Source organism: Lepisosteus oculatus, chromosome 28, assembly GCF_040954835.1.
Source record: "Lepisosteus oculatus isolate fLepOcu1 chromosome 28, fLepOcu1.hap2, whole genome shotgun sequence".
In the NCBI taxonomy this organism is placed as follows: domain Eukaryota; kingdom Metazoa; phylum Chordata; class Actinopteri; order Semionotiformes; family Lepisosteidae; genus Lepisosteus; species Lepisosteus oculatus.
The window spans coordinates 7,249,233-7,274,243 of NC_090723.1; the positions used below are offsets into that span (position 1 = coordinate 7,249,233).

The 25,011-nt window shown below is 44.0% G+C and overlaps 2 protein-coding genes across 2 annotated transcripts; both read right to left on the minus strand.

Moving 5' to 3' along the window:
- Positions 1–3: 3 nt before the first annotated feature.
- Positions 4–3,033, minus strand: gngt2b (guanine nucleotide binding protein (G protein), gamma transducing activity polypeptide 2b). The gene is made up of 3 exons (XM_006638235.3): positions 2,893–3,033; positions 1,778–1,867; positions 4–950 (listed from the first exon to the last, which is right to left on the minus strand). Exons 2-3 carry the CDS (start codon positions 1,859–1,861, stop codon positions 825–827), a joined length of 210 nt encoding a protein of 69 aa, XP_006638298.1. The 5' UTR covers positions 1,862–1,867; positions 2,893–3,033; the 3' UTR covers positions 4–824.
- Positions 3,034–7,281: 4,248 nt separating this feature from the next.
- LOC102691561 (beta-1,4 N-acetylgalactosaminyltransferase 2) lies at positions 7,282–23,869 on the minus strand. The gene is made up of 11 exons (XM_069185745.1): positions 23,787–23,869; positions 21,164–21,316; positions 18,923–19,042; positions 17,603–17,709; positions 15,084–15,121; positions 12,956–13,136; positions 12,565–12,651; positions 11,682–11,863; positions 10,734–10,877; positions 9,043–9,262; positions 7,282–8,644 (listed from the first exon to the last, which is right to left on the minus strand). The coding sequence occupies exons 2-11, from the start codon at positions 21,313–21,315 to the stop codon at positions 8,430–8,432; spliced, it is 1,446 nt and encodes a 481-aa protein (XP_069041846.1). The 5' UTR covers position 21,316; positions 23,787–23,869; the 3' UTR covers positions 7,282–8,429.
- Between the last annotated feature and the right edge of the window lie 1,142 nt (positions 23,870–25,011).

Sequence of the window (25,011 nt, forward strand, 5' to 3'; positions counted from 1 at the left end):
GAAAACACGGCGCTGTTTTGCATAGCTAGGATTCTTTTATTTGTACAAATTGTACAGCTGTACAACAACAGGAGATCTAGCTTGTAACAGCCAGCCATGGCCGGCCCCAAGATTCGCTCAAAGCCCATGTGCACGGGTGGAGGGACGAGGCCCCTGCAGTGAGAAGGGGCTCTCTGTGGTTTTTGTAGACCCCCCCAGCATCAAGCTTGGCCAGCCGGTTTTCTGTAAAGGAGGAGAGGAGATGGAATGCCATGTCCTAGCGCCTGATTAACATTGCGTTCGCTGCTTTTCTGCAGATGTCCGCTACTGCGCCTCACCCTTTCGCCGCTGGACTGGATGCAATCGAAAGTCGCTCTGGATACGGGCGCCCGGCCAGATGCACGCTTGTGCAGGGAATGTGATGCGTCTCCATGCTTGTGCAAAGCCAGCCTACCGCGGGGGAGTGGGTTTGCACAAGCAGAGAAACAGGCAAGCATGGAAGAGACCGAATGGCTTTGGAAGCCAAGCCGAAAGGACTATGACTACATAGGCTGCAGCATGGAGGCCTGAGCCTGGATCGCGGTCTCCCGATCCAACAAGGGCCGTGTCCACTAATGGATCGCTCACTTTCTACATCTGAACTGAGCCCTGCGTCAGAACAGGGCAGGCTGCCCCGAGCTCTGCTGAGATGCCACTCCCCTGCCTTGGCTGCGTCTATTCTAAAGCGTCCATCAAACCTAACTGACCCGGTACACTCGTTCTAGTGTTTCTAATGGGTTTTATCCTGCTAGCCATGAGGAAACAGCACAGGTCCCTCGCTCATACCCCCAGGGCTCCCCCCTGGGCTAGGTGATCATACAGCCCCCCTTCTCCTTGAATGGGTTCTTGTCCTCTGGGACGCCCTTGAGGAGGGGGTCTTCGGCAGCTTGCGACTCCATCCACTCCACCAGTTCCTTTGCTGTTTTGGAAACCTGAAAGCGCGGGGGAGGAGCAGGGGTGGGGAGGCACGGAAAATAAAAAGATAAATGCGTACATGCCCACGGAGCTTTGTGTATTTGTCAATCCTCATCCCAAAAGTGCATTGCTGGAAATGGCACTTTTGCACCCATCGATCAGCAACATAATTCCATTTGAGGAGTTTGCGTGGTACATTTGCGCAGCAATTTCATATGTGTAACCATGGTTTCCTTCTGCGCTTGCTACTTGTTTATGTCACACTTTTTATCTCTCCCGAACTAGATGCTGGTGATGCTTCTATAATTGAGGGAGACTGAGGTTTGCCTCAGTGATAGTCACGGTCTAATCATGAAAAGCATAAAACCACAGGAGAGGAAAACCATGATAATGATTTTGCAGGAAATGTTCTGCTATATCTTCAATCTAACAGAAAAGTATTTCTGTGTATAGGATTGCAAGGGCAGTTTGCAGGACAGAAGCTGCAGAAGCACTCTTAGAGGGGTCTGAAGAAACTCTTGCCCAAATCTAAATGATTAAATGAATAAATTGTTCTAGCCAGTTTTAGCACCAATTTCTATATGGTTATCACAGTCCATTGCTGTGTAAGAATCACCCATTTGACATGACCATATGTTTTCAATGCACGACCAGTTGCACATCTACTTAATGCTGTGCAAGAGCTGCACATCACTAAGGAGAAAATATTGCATCCCACACCTGTGTATTGTGTCTCAAAAATCGACATGCATCTTCAAGGCACATGCAGATCAGGTTTCTCAAAGCTTGAGGAAAATGGGAATCTTTTTTAATAGAGCTCCCCCAGATAGAAAAAATCACTTACCACCATCCTCTCAGTTTTCACCTCCTTCTGGAGCTGCTCCAGCTCCATCTTGATGATATCTTTGTCTGACATGTCACGAGCCATCTTGACCTGGGGGCAGAGAAGTGAGAGGCAGCACGAAACTGTAGCGGTTGTGTGCGAAAGGGATCTTTCTAAACTTGATTGAGCTCGGTGCCGGCTGTGAGAGAGAGACAGACACCTGTTTCGTGGAATTTTTGCATGTTATGTGACACCTCTGGGCAACTGAAATGAACCGTGTCAAATAACTGTACTGTTTTATGTACGTTGTATGATAATCTTCCTCTTTGGCCTAAATATAGGCTCAATAGTTTCTCTTAAACATGGCATCTACTGTAACCCAGAAGATTGTTCTGAAGTGGTGACTATAAACAAGTGGAACAGAACTTTGAATGGATCCAATATGTACTGGGTATGTGTAAGCGTTATATGTTTTATGTCATTATATCAGAAGTGTTCTGAAGCAAATTCCAATCAATGTGGGTGACAAGGAAATAGTGTTCACTTCTCTGACTAAGCACTAAAAACTGTTTGGAAATGCTTGTGTGCAGAGCACAGCAATAAACATATATTTAAGCCATCTTCTTTACAGACAATGAACAACAAAACCTCTGTTAAAGGAAATGGGAACAAGTAGACACAGAAAGGTCAGCCAGCCACCTAGAAAAGTAGAGAACCTGTTGGACAAGACATGTATTAACAATGATCTAGATTTTTTAACTGCTCACATCACTTGATAAATCCTCACCAGTAAAGAAGCACTGTGTCTATATCACTGTGATGACATGGTGTTTTCATGCCTGCATCTAAAACACTGAGCAGACCACTACAGTTAGTATAGAACACTAAAGCCTATTTTGCAGAAGGATCCTGCTTTAGTCCATGCTTTGAGTGACTTCAGTACTGTATCTTCTACTAAATATCACTGCTGGCGAAATCCGTACACTTTCTTGTCTTGGTCTGAAGATGATTTATAGCAATTATGGACATACAGCTGTATAACAGTCAATTCTGCAAATGTGTTATTACCCAAAGACAGATCACACTGGCAACAGCATAAAACAGAGAGTTTACAGAGAGTAACATTATTGTCTTACCTATTAAACTGTGGCCCCAGGGCTATAGAATTGAGTGGCTCTGGTTCTGTAGAACCATGCAGTCCTGTTGCCTGCCAGTTCCCTTCTGATGGGATGGTCCTGCTCCTCGTCTCTTCACGGTCATCTCCAGATGGCACTTGACGAGGAGCAGGTGGGCGGCAGGGGAAGTTCAGGGGGAGGGGACGGGACTTGATGTCATCAATCCGCTGATCAGATTTAGTAATCAGAATAATTAACGTGCCAAATGTCAACCTAAAAGCACATTAACCTGGAAACCCTGGAAGCCTGTGCAGGGAGCTGGCTGGTGGGGGTTGTGAGGTTCCCGTGATTGTACATTTGAAAAAACTTTTGGTGACATTGCCAAAATTGCATGCACGCGTATACAAGATGAACCCTGATTTATAGAGAGAATGAGTGCAGATTAGTCGGCACTGCGGGCTAACTATGAATCATTCCACTATCTCAGTGGCTGATGTTACCACATTCAATTACCACTACTGAAGAATGTGTTTACATGAAAGATATAGAAAACCATGACTAGCATTGGGAACAACCTGCACAACCCTGAAACACGTTTGTCTTTTTATAATACAACCAACAGCTGTTTAGATCTTGCCCTGAAAAACAGGTTTTGTTCTTCGAAACAATGATAAACTTTTTTAATGCAGTGACTTGACACGAAACAGGGGTGGCTGTGGCACACTGCGGGGCAAGCAGGGACTACAGGAGATCCAGAATGATTTGCTCGTTTTCAAGGCCAAATGTCTCTCATGCTCCCACCACGAGCACGATTACAGTGCAGAGCCCTGAAGACTTCTCGTGTTAATGTCTGCAGTCACATCCACGTCCGTCAAAGGAACAAAACGCACCACGCAGCCTCAAAATGGAGGCCCAGTAGTGAAAGATGTGCAGCGCGGGTCCTGTTGGGCTCACAGGACGTGTTTTTAATTTGGCCTCCTCTAAGACTCTCTCTAAGGGAACCACAGACTTGCACAATCTTCCATGTCATTGCCCATGCAAAAGACCTCCCCTCCCGCCATGAAGCATTTACTTTAAGGAAACTACAAGATGATCAACACAGAACAGTCAGACAGTCTTAGTCCTTCCCTGTACATAAGTATTCTCCCCCCCTCCACCCCATCCCATTCCATCCCATCCTCATATCCGAAAAATCTCAGTGACCCACTTACCCCGAGGCAAGATTCCAGGGCTGCCTGCGTCATTGTTTCTTTAATCCCTGCTAAAGATCTTGTCTGACTTCATCCTGTGGATTAAGACCTAAACCCGGCTGGTCTTAGATAAGCCACTATATCCCTCTTGAGAAATAAAATTAAGCAACATACGATTTCCTCACTCTTTGCCTCATCTTAGCCTGCATACACATGCAGCGGATTGATCTGCCTTTCCTAATGAGCGCATTCTTACCCATTCACACAAAGCGTCTTATTCCTGGCAAGGGCGCTATCGGCTGCAGGGCGAGATTGTATTTTACAGGCACGGGTAAATAACGGTTTATTCCATGCTGAAAAGAGAAGGAAAGAGACACAGGGTTTTGGCTGTGGAGCCCATCAGCAGTACGTATAAAGAAGGGGGGAGAAGCTCAACGTGTCAGTCACCATTAACGCAACAGGCCACATAGATCATTCCTGTCTGAACCTCGTCACGTCACGCAGTCAGCACGTTAACAGCAATGGTTTGCCGATTCTCACTGCAGCAGACACCACATAAACCACGAGGATTAAAAAGGGGCCTTGCTACAGCTCGTTCGAAACTAGAGTACAGGAACAGCCTTCTTCGGGTGTCATGCTGACGCCGCTGCCTCCTGTACTTGAACGACTTCATCCTGCTTCTGCCGCGATGAGTGCCGGATTTCCCACGGAATAAACCTTTACCTTTTCCTTTGCAGCCTACGCATGCTGACGCACTTCCCCCAGTTGAGCCACTTTTACAGGTTAAAACCGCTGATGAACTGTCGTGCGCTATTTCTCTGTCTTGGGCAGCACGCGTTCTTGCAGGGTTTCTGACTTGGGGAAAGTCGGTAAGAGCAGAAAAGATTCTCTGGTTCCTAGAAGCAGAAGCTACAGCACATAATCTTATCTGGGCTGTTTTCCCACACTGGTCCCGGTGATTGGTCACCTAGAAAGTCTGGCGTGGTAATAAAGGGCCTACCTGCAAATATCATGTTTTCAGACGGATTGATGACGCTTTCCCAGGTGTAGGAAAAGGATCAAACGTCTTCAGTTATACTGAACATATATCACGTCTTCATCAATCACCGTTATTATCCAATTATAATAATGATAATAATATTCAGCTGTTCTTATAAAAAAATAATTCGACTAACTCATCACTACAGCACACGGCCTGGTCAATGGTTTAGACTGCGAGACAGATTTTGAGTTAATACAGCAGAAACAGTGAGACACTCCCCCTAGTGGCAATATTTGGCTTCAATTCAAAGAATAAGGGCGCACAGAGCAATTCTGCATATTTATGATGCAGGTCAGGTATGCACTATTGCAGAATTGTTAATATTTCAGTTTCAGGGTTGCATCTATCAGCAGTACGTATAAAGAAGTGGTGAATTCTGCAGATAGAGAAGCTGAACGTGTCAGTCACCACTAACCCTACCGGCCACAGATCGTTCCTGTCTGAAACACGTCACGTCACGCAGTCAGCATATTTACAGTACAGCATAGAATGGCGATTCTCATTGCAGCAGACACCACATAAACCACGCGGATTAAAAAAAAAGGGTCTGGTAGAGCTCGTTCGAAACGAGAACATGATCGTATCTCACAGACGATACGCTTCCTGTGGGCAGATACAAGCTGTGGCTACGTGTGAAGTCCTGCAGGTGTTTTTCTGCAAATGCAAAAGTTTTGATGCACAGAGTCTAGCTCTTAAATAACCAGAGTTTCAGTCTGAATTGACCAGTGTGGGAAAAGTTATCCAAGCATGCTTTAAGCTTGTGCGTATTTCTACAGCTGGATGTAGTATCAGATATACCATATACTGTATGATGTACGTCATGGGACTGTGTGCATCTTCGGTTACATTCACTGCGCAAATTTGACACTGATGCAGTAGTTAACCGGGTTTGTATTAAAAAATGAAGAATACACAAGTTTTTTTTTTCAAAACACCTGAGAATATCACGAGTTTATTATAATAAACACTCTCCTCTTTCTCATGCCATTATCTGTTTCTGAAATAGCATCTTTTTTTGTTGTTGGAATTGTTGCCAATATTTGTTTTCATTTTCAAATATTCTGCTTCCCTGGCCCTGGACAGATACTGGCCTTTGTGATTCCTGTACCCAATATACGTTTTGCGTACTTGTGGATTTATTAATTTATTATATTCTATCAGTCACAGGCTGTTGTTGCTATTTTTTCCCTCCAGCTCTCTACAGAGGTCGCAGATGACAGCAGGTACAGATAAGGGATATTATCTGAAACACAAGCAGACAAACCTACATCATCTTCTATTTCAAATTTTACACTTGCAAAAACGGCAAATCATGAAAACCACACACATGATAAAAGAGGAGTGAAGCTTCCTGAGAAATAAAAATTACCCTTGCTTGACTGTCTGTTAACAGGCGACACATTGCATAGCTCATAATCAGTGTTGTTCTAATCTCTCGAGATAAAGATCAAGAACAGTTCAGCAGGTTTCTGTCTAGATAACCTAATTACCTAATATTCAGCCCCCACAAAACAGAGAGTCCTTAATGCAAGAGTTCCTCACACAGACTGCAGACCGTGTGAGCAGAACAAGTCCCTCAACTTGAGCTATCCTTCACAGACAGGAGATACACGAGCCAAGATCCTGTCAGTACATGCATTCATTGTTAGTAGAAGCAGATATCATGCTAGAATTTGTGAAGGCAGCCAAACACCAGGCCAAGTATCAGCCACAATATAATCTAGCAGTACCTTGAGATAGGACAGTGAAGTAAGGGTGCTCAGATGTGCAAGAATTCTAAAGATTGGCTTCACTGTGGATTCCCAGTTTGTCAAGGAAGGACTGTCTCAAGCGAGTGAACATGAGTGAGGTCAAGCAGTCGAACAGCCTCAGTCTAGCAGGTTCTCGGTCATGCATGTGCGATTTGCTCCTTTGGCATTGAACCATGGGCAATTATTCTGGCCCGAGGTGTGGAAAGACAACGCAAACCTGGCTCATGCTGCACCAGTCCAGCCCCCAGGGGAGCCCATTCATCTGAATGCGGGGGACTGGTGATACCCACACCCACTGCTGCATTATAAAGCATTATAACTGCAGTGAAGAAAGGATTAAGGAAATCTGAAACCACACGAGGAACTTGGTAAGCAAAACAAGTGGGATCAAATAAACTGTATAACAAAGGACAAGTTCCACATCCAGCCAAAATAACCAGTTTGTAATGTTTGCACTTGAACCAAATCGAATGCACAAAACAACACTGCTGGCAACAGAGACGGCCGTTCAGTCCTGGATATTTTCCTGGTAGGGTTCTTACTCCCTTACCCAACATATCACAAATCGAAACTGTTTATTATATCTTCCTGACACATTACAACAGGAAAGAACTCCCATTACGCAAATTCACAGAAAACAATCAATGCTGTGCAAAATTCACAGTGCAAAATCAATGCTGTTTTTCCCTTCACCATCACTGTAATTAGTTGTATTGTGCGTGGAACTGTGCATTAAATCCACATCAGTTATGTATAAAATAACATCCCTTTTTAAATCGTCTAAGTTAATGCTGTACATTTATAAGTGCATTTTTGCAAATAAACTGTCCAATCCTTCCAGAGGTCAGCAAAGTTCTACCTGCTTTACATTAGTTTGATCCCGTTATTTTATAAAAATGTTTTGATCCCCGTTTTCTGCATGGCTTTTTCCCCAGTGTTTCCTCTCAATTCTGGATTGTGTCGTCTGCACAGGGTCTGGAAAGAACTGTTCATTCCAGCCTGCAAAGAACCTGATCTCACAGGAATTGCTCGTCAGATACCTAATGACATATTTCAGACACCTGTAGTGCTTTATTCGGCAATACAAGTACCTGTCTTTCTTCTTTGAATTTTTCCTTCTCAATTTAGTTTTGTTGCATTTTAACAATGCTTTGTATCTCCACTAGAGCTAAAATAGAATAAATCTAATTGTGTATTCCCACCACAAAATTGCCAAAGTCCCAAAATCCGTCTGTCTGAAAAATATAAGCTCCCAATTGACGTAGTACAGGAGCACAGTTCCCCTTTTGTTTTTAACAAAGTGCACACTTTAAGAAAAAAAATCCTCCTTCTTCCACATTGTAAAATGTCTCTTTCAATGCACCAATGCATTTCCCCCAATGTCACAAAGAAAAATTAAAAGGAAAACTGTAAACTGGAATAAAAGACAATAAGGCTCCATTACTAACAAGAAACCTTTTGGAAGCCTTTTGCGTGCCTGCTTTCGAATTTGCTTTTGGTTCACAAGAAACAAGCTCCTGTAACACCACACTAGACACTTGCGTAGTCTGTGGATCCTGTAGTGAGAGCATGGTGTCAGTTACTGGAGAAACACTTCATCCTGTTCTTAAAGAAGTGGAGGCCCAGCTTCATTTTTACTTCCTCCTGCTTCGGAGTCCGAAATGTCCTGTACAGTTCCTGTGCCGCCTTCTCCTCTTCGGACAACTTTTCTTGCGTCCTGGGCTGATGGTCAATGGTGATCTTGCTGCACGAGGCCACCAGCAGGCTGCCCAGGCCGTCCACGAAGAACTCTGGCATAAGACAAAAGAGTGCCCACCAGTGAGTACCAGCAGGAGCTGTTGGCATGGCATTAGAGGAAAAAAACTCAGCGCCCGGCCAGCACAAAAATGTCCTTTCTCCTTTTCATCTGGGAATCACAAAGAAACAAACTACGATTCAAACTGGTATCAATGCAGCCAGACTATAAGACGGGGCCCTTAACCCCAACTGCTCCAGGGGCGCTGTATAAATGGCCGACCCTGCACTCTGACCCCAAGCTTCTCTCCCTGTCTGGGTGTCAAGCTGGGGTATGCGAAAAGACAAATTCCTAATGCAAGAAATTGTATATTGCTAATAAATTGATCTTATAAATCGGCATCATGCATGACATTGCCGCGTCTCCAAGCCCATTAAAGTCGGCGCCTCTCACCTGTGTGGGCGACCCTCTGGAGTCGTGGATCAAACCCCACCTTGCGTACTGAGTCAGTCCGGGCCAGGAAGAAGTTGACCACGCCACTAGTGAGAACGCAGTCCGGGAAACTGGGAATAGGCTGATAGTGACCCATCCTCCTGCTCACACAATGTCCATCCTCCCCTTCCCCATACACCAGCTGGAACGTGAAGGTATTGCCAGTCACCGAGCCTCCCACCTGTCCAGAGGAGGAGGTGGAATTCAGCTACGGTTGTTAGATCCGCCCTTAACACTTGTCAACATCCGCCACAGGTTTGCGGATGCTGGTGAGGCAAGGTACATCCTGGATGGGACACCAGTCCATTGCAGGGCGGATAGACACAATCATGCACACACTTACACCAGGGCCAGTTTTCCCAGAACCAGCATGTCTTTGGACTATGAGAGCACTCCCTTCTGCCACTGACCATTAATGGCCAGGAGGTAGAAAGAGTGGATAACTTTAGGTTCCTTGGAATAACAATCTCCTCCTCTCTGAAATGGGAGGACAGCTCAACCCGTACTGTTAAAAAAGCTCACCAAACACTCTTTGTTCTGCACCAGCTCCAACAGTTTGGGGGGTCTCTAGAAAGGGGATGCTGCAAGTACTACTACGCTGTGATAGAAAGTGCGCTTACCCCTTCTAGAACGGTGTCATACTGCAACCAACTGGAGAGAATTGTGCGCTCAGCCTCAAAAATTATCGGCTGTGAGCTGACCTACAGCTCTATCTATGAGACCCGCATCCAACATAAAGGACTGGAAATACTTCAAGACCCTGGGCACCCAGCAAACCCCCTCCTTATACCCCTCCCCTCAGGAAAAAGACTCAGAACCATTCAGACCAAAACCTATTGACTATTGAAACTGATCAGCTCCCCAGTCATACATTAGCACTTTATGATGACTTCTGACAATGCAAGTGGACTATAAACAATTCAATGCACCAGTCACATTATTTTTTATTTTCATTTATTCTATGTTTTTTCTTTTTTAAGTAATCTGGTTATAAGTTCTATTGTGCCGGATGTTTTCGTGTTACTGTTCTTATTGTTTCATTGTTTAACTGTCATGAGGCAATTTCCCAACAGCTAAGTTGGTAAGGCAATAAACACTGAATCTTGAACCTTGAAAACTAAAGACTCAGACTTTGGTTCTCCAAGTAATGGCAAAGTAGAGTTTGGGAGTTATTTGGCATGACAGTTACTCCTGCCACCCAAAGGGAACCTGCAGTCTGGCACTGATGCCAGTGTCAGTGAGGGATGTACCTCTGGACAGTGCCAGTTCTCATTGGGCACAAGGCAAGATGGGCATATCTGACCAGCCTCCTTGCTGACTCCCACTGTCCCAGTGTGGATGCAGGAGCAGCACCTGGGAGCCAAGTCTTTAAAATTCCAAATCGTGCACTTATGTAAGGAAAATTAATCATCAATTTAATAAAAAATAAATCTCTGCACCTTAATGCCTAAACCTAATGCTGTTATCTGGCATCTCTTCTGACTGAGCCATTTAGAAAGCCTTGTTTTTTTTATTTTCTCATCAGTTCTAATGAACTCAAAAGCCAGCACAATTTTTGGGAAACGTCTTAGGAGCCCCGGCTTTGGTTCGTAAGGAAAAGCACGAGAACGCGGCTTTTTCTGGAAAACCTGGAGAAACAATTGGACTCTCACCACGTCCAGCTCTGGCATGGCCTCCATCACTTCCACCAGCTTCTCGATTTCGGTGTTGCCCGTGAACAGGAAATCGTCATCCACCCACAGCAGGTATTTGGTGCTGACTTGGGACACCACCAGGTTTCTCCCTGCAAACCAGCCCTATGGCACAGACAGGAAGAGACAGTCACACAGCGGATACAAGCAGAGGCCCCGGAGGAGAATGCATGCCGAATACAATCCAAACCTCTACACTCATCAAGGATCGTTTCCAATCCAAACTTTCCACAAAAGTTCCAAGCATCCACTGTTAAAGATCCATTTGTTCCTGGTCAGGAGTGCAGTATCCAGGAATCTTCCCTGAAATTAAGGCAGGGCCACACACACACACAAGCACCAGCAGGGACAATGTGCAGACTACAAAGAATCCACTCAGCGTGTTTCTGAGTGGATTCTTTACACCATGTTTTAGCACCAGGAGAAAAGCGAATGCAAGGAGGACATACAGACTCCACACAGAAGGTGCCTCGGAACCACAATCAAACCCAGGACACAACAGGTGTGAAGCATGCAATGCTAACCGGGCACACTAATGTAAACGTTACGAGTTAAAAAATAAGAATGTTGTTTGGAATATGAGACATTTTGAACTGAAGTGATAAAGAGGACACCTCCTACAATTATTTTAACCTGTACCAGCACAGCGCCAGGTTTTAAACTGCGGGGTGGAGATGATGTGGCAGTGCATCTGCTTCAAGGTGCACACAAAAACTGCACTCTCTGAATACTGCCTGCGGGTCAAAACTGTTGTGCGCATTTATCTAGAAGTAGCAATATTTCTAATACGAGACAGGTGTCCACAGCTAACAAGAGCTCTGTTCACAGTTAACCTGAAAGCAAAAGCTGTAAAAGCATAAGGATTTATTCCTCAGCCACCACCCGGTCTAATACTATTCCAGTATGTACCTTGGCTGGAGGCATGATGTACTGCTCAATGTTCGAGCCATTGATTTTCTTTGGGTTGATGCTGTCGTCTGCAACGAGGATTGTCATATCCTTGTAAAAGGTCCGGATGCTCTTAATGAGGACGTCCAGCTGGGGGTATCTCAGAAACGTTTTGGTGACAATTGTCACCTGAGAGCTGATGCCTGCAAGTGGGACAAACAAAAAGGATTTGAATGCACTGTCTCCCTCCTCCTCAGCACGGCCCCCTCTGCACTGGACTCTGCAATCACCTGCTCTTTCTCAGGGGTTCCAGTGTTGACTCCTGCTGCCGAAGTAATATAAAATGAAATTGGCACACGTGCTACTCCAACCTGACCGGCCGTTAACTCCTTCCTCATTCAGCACACAAGCTCCGTAGCGTCAGACAGGAGAGTTAGCACAAGAATGACTTCTATGTGAGGCAGCGCGGGCAGCCATTTGCCACATTGCATTGTAAACCGATTTTATGTGTAAAGAAACATTCACCTTCTCTCTGTCACATGATATCGAACTTCATTCAGTGCCAGTAAACATGGACAACGAGTGTGTTGTCCTGGGTTTGTTTTATGGGGGTAGTTTCAGGAGCGTGGTTTTTGTGTTTTGTGCAACCCTAGATTTTGTATTGTATTGTGCTGAAAACCGTGAACCTCCAGTCCCCAGCTAAGCATTTTCCCCAGAGGAGGAGGAGGAGCCCGTGGCACAGTTGTGAAACGGGCAGCCAGGCAGTGACTCATAATACCCGCACCTGAGGGGCACAGAAAACGTCCTTTGCGTTTTCGAAAGAAAAGTCAGCATCCGGCTTCAGCACTTTGTTCTTAAGGGTTTCTGAAATGCAAAGCAAATTCATGCCAACGTCTAATCTTACCTTGCCCTGGATCGTACAGGTGAGGGATCAGAGGCTGTTCAATCACAATGGGGAAGGTGGCGGAATGCTTCTCAAAGGTGAAAGAGACTACGAATAAAAGAAACATGGATCTTGAACTCCTGTGAACTTTATCGTTTGGATATCTTTCAGCTGCTCTCAATAACTACCTAACTGTTCCATGTACTCGTTTATAGAATGCAAAGGGCATATCAGTTTTTTTTCTTTAACAACATTCATCCTTGAGCATGAAAAAGGCAATGTAAAGTTAATCTAGGATTAGCCGATCAGTCACTGTAAACTTGTGATACAGTTTCTTTCGATGTAAAATGCAACCTCTTTTGCACACTATTATTATTATTATTATTATTATTATTATTATTATTATTATTACCCAGATCTCCATCCTTGATCCTGTACAGAGTGCTGGTGTAGGTGACATTTCTCAGCAGGTGGTTCAGACGCTCCAGGTTAGAGGTGGAAATAGTCAAGACCATCTCATTCTGTCCCTCAATATGATCGTCCCTTCCTGGCTTCGTGGTGGCAAGGACGCCTTTGGTTACGCTCAGAGAGACCTGACAGGTGTTTGTTTTTTTAACAAATAAAACATTAGATTAAAACAGTGTCTACAGCAAAGGACATGACCTGCACATGTTATCCTGATATTCTTAAGAAACTGAAAATATTGAATCTACCATCAACTGGTATTGCAAAATGCAATTTCCATTTTGGAATTTCTTACTGAGCGTGTGGTTTATCACCATTTTCATATCATTTATTATCCAGCCAACTGTCCATACTTACAGATAACTGTAAAATATCGTTTTACAGTTATCCCATTGACCTATCCATACTCTAACCTCTTTATCCAGTACAGAGTCATGGGGGAGCTGGAGCCTATCTCGGCAAGCAACAGGCACTAGGCAGGCTACACCCTGAATGGGACGCCAGTCTATCGCACCATTTTCACTGATTATCCACTTTCAGAAATAAGTTCTTTAAGCAGCACCTATAACTCCTCCCAGGTACAGTAGATGCACAAGGGAATTTTAAAGTTTTGTGGGATCATTTAGTTTTTTTACAAAGGTTACACAAAAGGTCATGGCTCTTGCTTGTTCCAAGCACTTGAGCACAATTTAGTTTCTTTAGTTCTTTCACTTGAATGGTGCTGATCTTTAAACCTGTTTTACTATTAATATCTGATAAACCCTAATATCAATTCTGTTTCAGTGGCAGCGTTCGACACAATGTATTGCTAGCACTGTTTGTCTTACATTTAGGACACCTGTCATAGCACACAATTCGTTTGACAAGTCAATGGAAACATTTTCAATGTGGCCTTTATTAGGGTAAATCCATGGAATTAATTTAAACTCTTTGGAATACAATGTTGAATTTGTAGGTTTTTTTATGGGGTTTTCACTGTCCTTTCACTTTTGCTCAGTATAAGAAGCAGGAGAATCAACATTTACCAGTTAATCCAAAATACACTCTGCTCGGAACTGCTTAACAGATTTGCTTTGGCAAATAAAAAGGCGATACTTTAACCACGAACACTTGACTTTAATCTAAAAAGATCACTGTGGAATGTGTTGCAATAGTTATTCAAGTACAACTTTACTTAATAATCCCATCACCCACACCTGGTTTCAGACAGAAACTGTCACCCAGCAAGGAAAAAGAAAGGGCTTTGAAGGTCAAATGACTATCTTGTGGAAAGAGCTGCTATATGAATAGTAATGGTTATATAAGGCAGTTTCTATACATTTGCGTCCCACAACATGCCTGCAAGCCACAGTTCTAGGTCTCAGTTTTGAAGGGTTTCTATAAGCAGGAACCAGCTGTCTCAATGAACCACAGTCAATTGTTTCTACTGCTCGCTCAGAGACAGCTGGGGGATGCCTTTGCTCTCTAAGGTAGGTGTTCTTATTTCTGGTCTAAGGCAGCTGGTGCACCTACAGGTACAGGTTTTCTGGGTCTTTTTTAAGCAGCAGCACCTGAAAGAAGGTCTAGTTAAGCCACTAATGAGCTGACTCAAGTCATTATGAAACCAGCTGGACTGAAAACCTGTCTAGGCATCAGAACCCAGACTGGGGACTTCTGTTTTGTGCACATCCAGACAGTTGCACTGGTTTGCTATACAAATTGTGACACAAGACTGCCACGCACATATGAATCTGACATTGTAATGTTACTATTTGGAAGTTTTGCACAGGATACCCATTAGACCATTTTCATGTTGCCAATTTCAAGGAGGTCTGCTGCAACAGTGTGAAAGAAAAGCGATTGCAGTTGAGTGCTTTAGCCAGTGATATTCACTCCTGGTCCTGGAGGGCCACAGTCCACCTGGCGTTTATATACATATCAAATAAAGACCTGGAAACAGTGGTAATACTGTGGAGACCAAATGAATGAACAATTCAAACCAAGTGACTGAAAGTATACCCAGTGGTTGTCCAGACCAGGAGACAATCGCAATGATTTAAGCAGTGCTGTCACAGGTAAAGGTGAGCTGTACTGACCTGATACTGCGTTTTTTTAGGTGCATATACACTTAACCCTGCAACACAGAAAAATGCAAAGAATTCCTTTTTAACACGCTGTTAATGTTACAGAGTGGGCTACTTCAGCTATCGCTGCTTCTTTCCGATACCTGGGCGCTCAGAACTGCACAAAGTAGCACAACCCAATCCAGATTTTGAAGCGCACTGTTTCATGTAGGCCCAGTTTGATGCAAGTTTATTTCATTCTGCCTGGCTGGCAATTAGGATTGTTTTCCTTGTAAAATGAACGGTTTCAGGTTATTTTGTTTTTGCTAGAACCCTAAATGGACAGGAGAGGAAACTGTGTGGAGCTGCTTGTAAAACCTAGAACAAGAGATGCTTCTTTACACAAAAGTTTGTGGGAGTATAGAGCATGTTACCTAGCCATTTTATTGTTCCCGATATCCTATACCAGGATCTCATCCAACCACTTCTTGAGAGAAACCAGGATGAGGCTCTAATGAGGGTTAGAGCCCTCCTCTCCCTTGTGACCCTCATTATTTTCCCGTGTCCTCAAATCAACTGAAATTGCTCAGTCCTTTTTTTCAGAATCCTGGAGGGAGACTGGAGCCTGAAGTGTTTTGATAAGAAACTGCGTTACACCTAAAGGAAGAGGATTATTAAGCTGAACACTCACATTCCTGCAAGCTACTCCCTGGATGTGGCAGATGTTTATCCTCATGAGCGTGCTCTTAGTTTCTAGCAAGTGAAAAACAAATTCTAGTTCCAAACATAAGTCATACTGCTACTCTGGCTCCAGATTCTCCATCGGATCACTTTAAAAACCACAGTGAGCCCCTGTCGCCTTCACATTCATCTTTCTGCACCCCTCCTTTACCCCAGCGGTCTCCTCACTCTGCAGGGTGTCCTGACTTCTTTGTCCTTTGGCCAGGCAGTTGAGATAAGATAAAATAAGATCACTGTATTGGCCGCATACAATTTCTTGTATTAGGAATGCGTCTTTTCACATACCCCAGCTTGCTGTCACAGACAGGGAGAGAGAAGCTTGGGGTCAGAGCGTAGGGTCAGCCATTTATATGGCGCTCCTGGAGCAGCTGGGGTTAAGGGCCTTGCTCAGGGGCCCAATGGAGTAGGATTCCTCTGCCAGCTGCCGGATATGAACCGGCCACCTTCCAGCCACAGGCGCAGATCCTTAGCCACAGAGCCACTGCCCCAACCTGCCCCAGTGGTGAGGGCTAAGCCCCCAGCCCAGTGTAGTGAAGCCAAATCAAATATCAAATATCAAATATCAAATATCAAATATCAAATATCACATATCAAATATCACATATCAAATATCAAATATCAAATATCTTTTATTAGCATTCCTAAATACATTTTTTTTTACTGGGTGATCATGTTTGGCTAGGGCTGCTTCTGTTTGAAACACAACAGAAACTCGTTAGTTGCATTTTTGTATAACAGCCCAAACCACCACCTCATGATCATCAGAAAAGAAATCATCATCATCACTTTCAATAAGTGCACATCCAATTCAAGGTCATGGTGGCCCGGAGCATTGGAAGCAAGGCATGCAAACTCCACGCAGACAGTGCCACAAGTCTGGAATTGAACCCAGAAATGACTGGGTTCAATTGACACAGACTCATATCCTTTTTTTACCTCTTAACTATTCTTATTAGCCCAGAGACATAACAGATTCTACACAGTACCTATCCTTTCAGCGTAATTGTGGTACTCCTTCTGAGTGCCAATTACTCAGTCAGTTTAGCTAGGCCTCATTCCACAGATTTTCTTCCCTATAACAGGTATGTCTCTCTCAGAGCCACCTCCCTCTGCTTCACAGAAGTCTCATTCTATTACAGTCTGTTTGGAGAACATATTTCATCCCTTTGTTTCACAACTTCAAAGCGCTGTTCATAAAAGCCGAGTCCTCCTGAGAAAGAAATACTATGAGTAAAATATTGACTGGATCACTTCTAAAATAGATGAAAGCTCTTTGGTAAGAAGATTCTATACTAAAGTTATGAATTAATGCCATGACCTCATTGTCTTTAACCCAAGAGAATATGCTTGCAGGTGTCCACTTTCTTTATTGTGGGAAAAGCAAACTAATGAGGTATTTTAGGAAGTACAGTATGTCTGAAGGGGGATAAATAAAGAGTTTTGCTCCAGCATGTTAACCTTTTTATGGCAGACAAAAGAGCTGAGGATATGACAGTTGTTTTTTTCCAGAAAACAAGACATTCACTGGCTCCTAACGGCTGGAAACCTCATGCCTTGTCCTGGGCTGAAACCACAGCACGCTTCATAAGAATCACTGAAAGCTAAAACTAATTCTGACATGGCGTCTGTGTTCTTACACAACAAAATGAACCACTGATAAGGGGTGGGATGTACACAGTGACCCAGCTGTGCCAACATATGGAGAATGAAGCAGTGCACAATTGCCCTTTAAACAGTGAAAAACATTGTTTACAAAAGATTTGACATCTGCATCAAACGCCACCATTAGGAGGTTAGGAAACTCTGCGTACCTGGAATAGAGGTTTCTTGGAGCGGAAGCACACGGACTCCTTGAATGGGATACATCAGGGGAGAATTTGGCTGGGCCAAAATCAGTTGCTTTAGGACCGACTGTTCCCTATAGAAGTCACCGAACAATAGTGTTTAGATTTCATCTGACTCCATTAAATTCATTTTTTCACTATTAAAGCATGGACCACTAGACTTAAGAACAGCTTCCACCCTACTGCAGTACGCATCCTCAACAGCTAACTGCAATGCCTCAGACTTAATACACATCTGCACTATGCACCTTTTGCATGGTCTACCATGTTTTCTTTCTCACTACTACATATTTATGATCCCACAACATATTTGTTATTGCTGTTATCATGATGTTTGTAATGTACTGTCTCCATTGCGTGGTGTTGTCTGTTGTACAGTGTATGTCTTGAGAGATCAGAGCAAATAAGAATTCCAATGTACATATACATAGATGGGGCAGGGTGGGACGGGACAGGGCAGGGCAGGGCAGGGCAGCTCTGTGGCTAAGGATCTGTGGAAGGTTGCTGGTTCGTATCCTGTGGCTGGCAGAGGAATCCTACTCCGCTGGGCCCCTGAGAAAGGCCCTTAACCCCAGCTGCTCCAGGGGTGCCATATAAATGGCTGACCCTGCGCTCTGACCTCCAGCTTCTCTCCCTGTCTGTGTGTCTCATGGAGAGCAAGCTGGGGTTTGTGAAAATACAATTTCTTGTATTAGGGATTTGTCTATGGCCAATAGAGTGATCTTATTTTTTATGGCAATAAACTCCTCTACTATACTACTCTACTATGTGCTGTTACTTAATTCACAAATCGCTAAGAATAACAACAACTAAGAATTCAGTGTTCTGAAGGGATTATGGGCTGTTTAGTGAAAATGTGAGTTAAACCTCTTGGCTGAGGGCCGATCTCCTAGACAGAGGACGAGGAGGCTGGGACCCCCCAGCAGAGCGAGGTGTGACCAAGGGGCAGCTGCAGAGGGGGAGATGGGGTGGAGGAGGGATGCAAAAAGACGTAAGCCAGGGAGAGAAGGGAATCGTGTACAGTATTTCTAGTGTTTTAGAAGAGGAAATGACATCAGGAGTGATTGCTAATTACTGACAGCCGAGTCTGATTGAACTTGGATGTTGTCATCACTCCCGCACTTAAGTTACAAACTCCCCTATGGTTAGCATGCCTGGCTTTTTGAGAAACCCCTTCCGAAGCTTCGGAAAATAGTGAACAGATGGAGCCCAACACTATCGCGCTGATGCTGGACACTGTTGAGGACAATGAGTGAACCGTCTGCTCCACGCCAGGTGTGTGCTTACCTGGCCAGGTGCTGTTTGTACTCTGCTTCTCTCCTCCGTTTGACTTCGCTCAGCTCAGGTTTATCCACAAAGTCTTCCAGGTTGAACTTGGTTGGCGCTGCTAGGCAACTGCACTGCGAGCTATGGAAAAAAAGGTAAACACATGCAGGATTATTCCGCGTTCCTATGTTGGCATTGTTTGTATTTAATCTTTTTTCCGTTAAACTGGTTTACTTAATAATTCTTTACACTTATATAGCGCCTTCTGGACACTCCAAAGTGCTTTACAGGTAATGGGGATCCCCTCCACCATCACCTGGATGATGCGACAGTACGCTCCCCACCAGGGCCGTCTGAAAGGGTGGGTGGGGCCCAGGGTGGGGGGGTTCTTGTGTGTAGTGGTGGCGCCAGGGAGCAGCGTTCAGGCGATGAAATAGCTCCCTAACCGGCCTGCGCAAACAGACACACAGAACCGAACACAACTACCGATCGCCGTTGTTGCTAATGCCATCGGTACCTTCAGGTGTCTCAACACTAGCATCCTTGTCGTCCCCATTGGCAAACCTTTTTCCCCCAAGCTAGTTTAGTTCTGCCGCAATCACTTTTAGCTGACAACTGACGGCCCATGACGTAGTTAGCGCGGGACACGCCTTCAGTTCTGAATAAAGCACCTGCTCCTTCACGAACTTTAGACTTTAGGTCTTTGCTCACAAGGGGTGCCGGATGACAGGTTCCCCTAAACCACCCACTCACAAGAGCCAGTGCCCACGTAATCAACAGGCACCAAGCCAAACATTCACCCACCAACATGGGCCAAGATGGCATCACGCCAACAGAGTATTATATATGAACAAGTAATTGGTTTATTCCATGCTGAAAAAAAAGAAGAAAGAGAACACAACGTTTCGGCCAACGTGTGACACCTGAAGAAGGCTCCACGGCCGAAACGTTGTGTTCTCTGAAAAAGGCTCCACGGCCGAAACGTTGTGTTCTCTTTCTTCTTTTTTTCCAGCATGGAATAAACCAATTACTTGTTCCTTTGCAGCCTACGCATGCTGACGCAGCTACCCACCTGGAGTATTATATATACCGTATATACAGTATGCATGAGACGGACCTTCCCTTGAAAACTTGAAAAGTTCAAAGGGTGGCAGTTTCACCAAGAGCTGAGTGCACCCAGCCGAGAAACTAATCGCCCGCCCTACTCCTGGCAACTCCATGCCACGTGAGCACCTCTGCTTCAGGCCATGGTGAAGGTTCAGCCCAGCTATGGTGCTGTGCGCCACAGAGCCCAGCCTGCACTCAGAGTAAGCACTGCGGGCCCACTGCTTCATTCGCCAGACTGATGAATAACAGCATTTCCAAAGCAATAACAATCACAGACATCTACAATAAAAACACAATTGTGAGCTATTTATAACATAACAGATTAGTCAAGTGGCTTCCTCGTTATTTCTCAGGCTCTGTTGAGTTTCTTCCCTTCTCCCCCTGTAGCACTGGAAGCCGATCTGTTTCTGGCAGGTGTGGGAATTCTGGGATGACCTGAATGCCATCATCAGGAAATGTTTTCAGAAATGTTTTCGTTTCATCAAGAGTCAAACCAGGTCTTGACATAACCCGACCTGCTTCGCTCCACTCCAAACACCTTGCCCTGCTAACATTGAATTAAAAAAACATATGGCCAGTATGAAAATAATAGAGCTGGGCTTGTTCTTCCTGCTAACATAAATACAACTCCGCATTTGATTAACATAATATAATTTGGGCGGAGCGGTGGCTCTGTGGCTCAGGATCTGTGCCTGTGGCTGGAAGGTTGCCGGTTCAAATCCCGCAGCCGGCAGAGGAATCCTACTCCGTTGGTCCCCTGAGCAAGGCCCTTAACCCCAACTGCTCCAGGGGCGCTGTACAATGGCTGACCCTGCGCTCTGACCCCCAGCTTCTCTCTCTGTTTGTGTGTCTCAAGGAGAGCAAGCTGGGGTATGTGGAAAAGATCATTCCTAATGCAAGAAATTGTAAAGGGTTAATAAAGTAATGATGTTATGTTTATGTTGATTGTTTTCTGATCTGCATGCTATCAAATGTCACAAACATTTCCAAGTGGGTGTGTACTACAAAAAGGACTTTGTGATTAGGTTGTCACTAAATAGTGATAATTGAGGAATGATTCCTCAATTTCCCTTTGGGATCAATAAAGTCTTATCTATCTATCCAGAGTGTTAAAGGGAATTTTGTACTATGAATCAAAGCAAAGAGTGGACTTACCTTTTTTGGGGAGATGCCTGAATGGAAGTATTTGGCTCATGAGAGGTAATTTGTATGGGTGTGCGCAGTAATTTTGTAGGGTACAGGAAGTAGGAGAAACATCCTATGCACAGAACAACAACAACAAACACGCCACAGTCTTTTGTCTTCATCCTGTAAAAAGGTGAAATATGACGTTGAATCACAGATTTGCAGTTGCATAGCAGGAAAGATTTGGAAAACACAAACCACAGACTTCAATTGAAACGCATTACTCATCCAACCTGGCAAACGAGCTAGTATCGGCATTCGTCACAAATATTCCAAAACTCTGGCATCATATAAAAGGCACTGAGGAAGTCAACCCAGTGACCTTCTGCAGTTTCAACAGTGAAACAGGACCCAGAGAACACATGTGGGAACTACACTGAAGTACATTCAAATCTGAGACCTGGAGGTCCATCTAGACACAAAGTGGAGTGGGAGTCTGGAACAAGTCTGGCCATGTTGTTGAAGCTGAAGCTCCCTTTAAGAAAGACCCAGATTAAATCATCAGATCTACTAACTACTAAAAGGACTGGATTGGCTGAATGTCCTCCTCTTATGTTCTTAATAATTAATTTATGGAAAAGTTTAAAACTGTAATCTTCTCAGCTGCAGGTTTCACATACTGTACAGTGCAAATGTTCAGGGAGACCGTTCGTTCACGCTGAACTTAGTAGGATTTTTCAATAGGTAGGATAAAATGTTAGAGCACCGGGCGGTTTATGAACACACAGTGGCAGAATGTATTATAAATTAAATCATTCTTCAAGTGCTACTTACTCGAGTTGTTCTTACTCCGGTTGCCTTGCACGGACTCTTGTTTTAGTTGATATACTTATCAGGTGATTGTTGCGAGACCTCTATTTAACCTTGATGCTACAGTGTGTATTATAATTAAGATCGCTTTAGTAGGCACAGTCAATTTTGCGTTGAAGGCATTTCGGAAGTGGGTCGCCAAGACAGTTCCGTTCTAACAAGAGAAGGCGGGTCCAGGTCCACGAACTCAAACCGCGTTCAATGCTCGTCCTCCGTTGTTGTCCGACAAAGCGACCTGGGGCGATTACAGTAGCTCAAAGACATGGTACCTGTCCAAACGCCGCTTGCCTAAGCAAAGCTGAAACCACTCCATGCTCACCCCACAAAAGAAGACCAAACTCCACCAGCCTCAAGTTTGCAAAGAGTAACTGAGGACGGGGGGGATGCAAAACGCGTACAGAGAGCCATCGGATTTCACGCAAAACGAGATCATTAAAATGCAGGTGTTTGCATATTCTTAACAAGCCGCCACATGTTGAGGGTGCATCTCCCTGACTGAAAAGCACGGAGGCTCTTACAGTTTGCTTGCATTGCCTGTGGTTGCGCACGAAAGACTGCCGAGACACAACGAAGAGCGCTGGGACACGAAAGTGCTTGTTACTTCACTTTGTGTTTAACAGAGTGCCTACAAACACACATCTTTAATATTACTGAACAAATCTAGGTTTATAGCATACAGTAAGCCAAATAACCTTAATGTAATTTTGAAATTACACAGGTCTATAAATAGGTGCCTAAACGCAAGTCCCGAAGTATATTATTGAGCTCTGTTATACATTGGGTGCTTGCACTTTTCAGCGCCTGTACGTGTGTATAATGTTTACACATCTGAAGTACTAGTTACTTCTGAAAACGTGGTTCGGTGAGAAAGAAATGCAAAACACTTTATGATATGAATCGGTTGTTTTGGCGTGTTTTCGATGAACTGATCATGGGTGCTAGTGTCACCCACAAGTGACCGCTCATGAGAGAGAGCTGATTCAGCACAGGTGACGAAGTAATAAACCTATCGCAAAAAAAACAACCGAAACGTTTCACTTCTCAAGAGAAGTGTTTGGTTAACTCCTTTAGTACAAAACCCGTTTATATGCTTTGAATAACAAGACATTAAGTACAATATTGAAAAGCATTATGTGTCTGTTTTAAATTGTTTTAGCAATTCGTCAGTATATTTATATATACACATAATTCGTTCAATAACGAATATTAAATGTCAGGAAGTATGGAAAAGATACTGTAATGTTCAAAACCAAAGCACCTGGATTCATATTAGTGACTAGTCGGTCAAGTAACCGATTTATATGTCGTTTATAAATAGCGCTTCCGGATTTCGGCAACAATTTTTGCAGTACGTGACGGCCTTTAAAATTATCGAGAGTCTTTTAATATTATAATTAAAAACAACAAAAAAAAGAGTAATTCAGGTTACGGTTTTAATGGTTTCTGAAATAGGTGAAACTGCAAACAGTTGTTTTCTCCTCATCGGAGAACACTGACGTATCATCAAAAGAAGGAATCTCGGATTCTTGGAACAGAGCGCTTCGGATCGTATTCTCATTACAAGAAAAGCCAATGCTTCGCGCAGTTCCAGACGATTTAATTGAAATTAATGAGATTATAACTGTTTGTATTTGACTCTTCTTGAACCTTTTCCGCACCAGACCATTAAACTGTAGTTAGTCCAAATTCATACATACTTTTTTATAAAAAGAGCTTAACAAAGTGGGTAGTTCATATGATATTTACTCAAAAAAAAGGTATCAAACGAAATTAAACCCCGTACCTCGTGAAAACGTCGCTGGTAATTCCACACCTTGTTCCCAATCTTTCCCCGAGTGAGAAGGAAGCGTTCAGTTCTGCTCTTGACGTGGGTGCCGGAGGGCGGTTCAAAAAAACCGGTTACTAGAACGAACAGGAGAAACTCCAGCCTAAAGCGCAAACGAACGTTGTTTGTTAAATAGATTAATTGAGGTTTGTGGTTACGGTGCTGCAAATCCAGAAACGGAACTAGTTTTAGGGCTTATTCGATTGTTGATGTACAAAGATTTAATGTTGGTGTACAAAACAATCCGTATCCGTATGTTAACTCCTCTTGCGTTGTAATATTGGATAGGCTCTCGAAGAGAAGGTTCGGCCAAACTGTCAGTACGTGCAATCCACAAAGTTTGTTGGGCTGGTATTCTGGCTTGACCACGGTTCAATGCAGGTTATTTTAGAATTATCACTGATGTGACAATGGCAGCTGTAGTCCGGTCGCGTCATTGTCAGTGTTCATGAATGCAAGTCCAGCTAACACCAGACAACATTTTTCCCGTAACCAAATGGAGCCAAAGATCACCACAGCGACCGTGTCTCAACACAAAAGTTTAATTTCTGAGGGAAATTAACAACAAAGCACGGTATCTAAATCTACTCTGAACAAACTGCAGTATGTCCAAAATTCAGCAGCCAGAATCCTGACCAGGTCTAGTGCAAGTGTTCACATTACTCCTATCCTGGAGTCCTTGCACTGGCTTCCGGTCAAATTCCGCGTAGACTTTAAAATCCTCATGCTCACCTTTAAGGCTTTACATGGCTTGGCACCTCAATACCTGTCTGAACTTTTATCGCCCTACTCCCCACCTCGCAACCTCCGCTCTTCAAATTCTGCCCTCCTTACTGTCCCCCAAGCCCGTCTACATTGTATGGGCGACAGGGCCTTCTCCTGCTATGCCCCCAAGCTCTGGAACTCTTTGCCCAAGGATATTAGAGAGTCACCTTCTCTAAACTCCTTCAAACCCAGACTCAAAACCTTCTTCTTCCGAAAAAGCCTTTACTTTACTGGTTCCATTCTTCACCCCTCTGCTCTTCTTAGTACCACCTTCCACGGTCTCCTATTGTTATTGTTGTAATTGTAATTGTGTCTTATCTTGTGAAATCTTCCTATTTATTGTTGTAGTCTTCTTATTTATTGTTATTGTCATCCTGTAAAGCGCTTTGAGAACCCACCTTTAAAGGCGCTATATAAA

What these genes read in the sequence shown, in the direction of transcription:
- LOC102691561 (XM_069185745.1), bottom strand. Translation starts at nt 21,315, where the DNA reads ATGAAGACAAAAGACTGTGGCGTGTTTGTTGTTGTTGTTCTGTGCATA. An exon ending in CCAAGAAACCTCTATTCCAG is followed by an intron (nt 15,122 to 17,602) that starts GTACGCAGAGTT and finishes TCTGTGTTGCAG; the next exon opens with GGTTAAGTGTATATGCACCT. An exon ending in CCTGTACGATCCAGGGCAAG is followed by an intron (nt 11,864 to 12,564) that starts GTAAGATTAGAC and finishes TCCCACTTGCAG; the next exon opens with GCATCAGCTCTCAGGTGACA.
- gngt2b (XM_006638235.3), bottom strand. Translation starts at nt 1,861, where the DNA reads ATGGCTCGTGACATGTCAGACAAAGATATCATCAAGATGGAGCTGGAG. An exon ending in TGAAAACTGAGAGGATGGTG is followed by an intron (nt 951 to 1,777) that starts GTAAGTGATTTT and finishes CCGCGCTTTCAG; the next exon opens with GTTTCCAAAACAGCAAAGGA.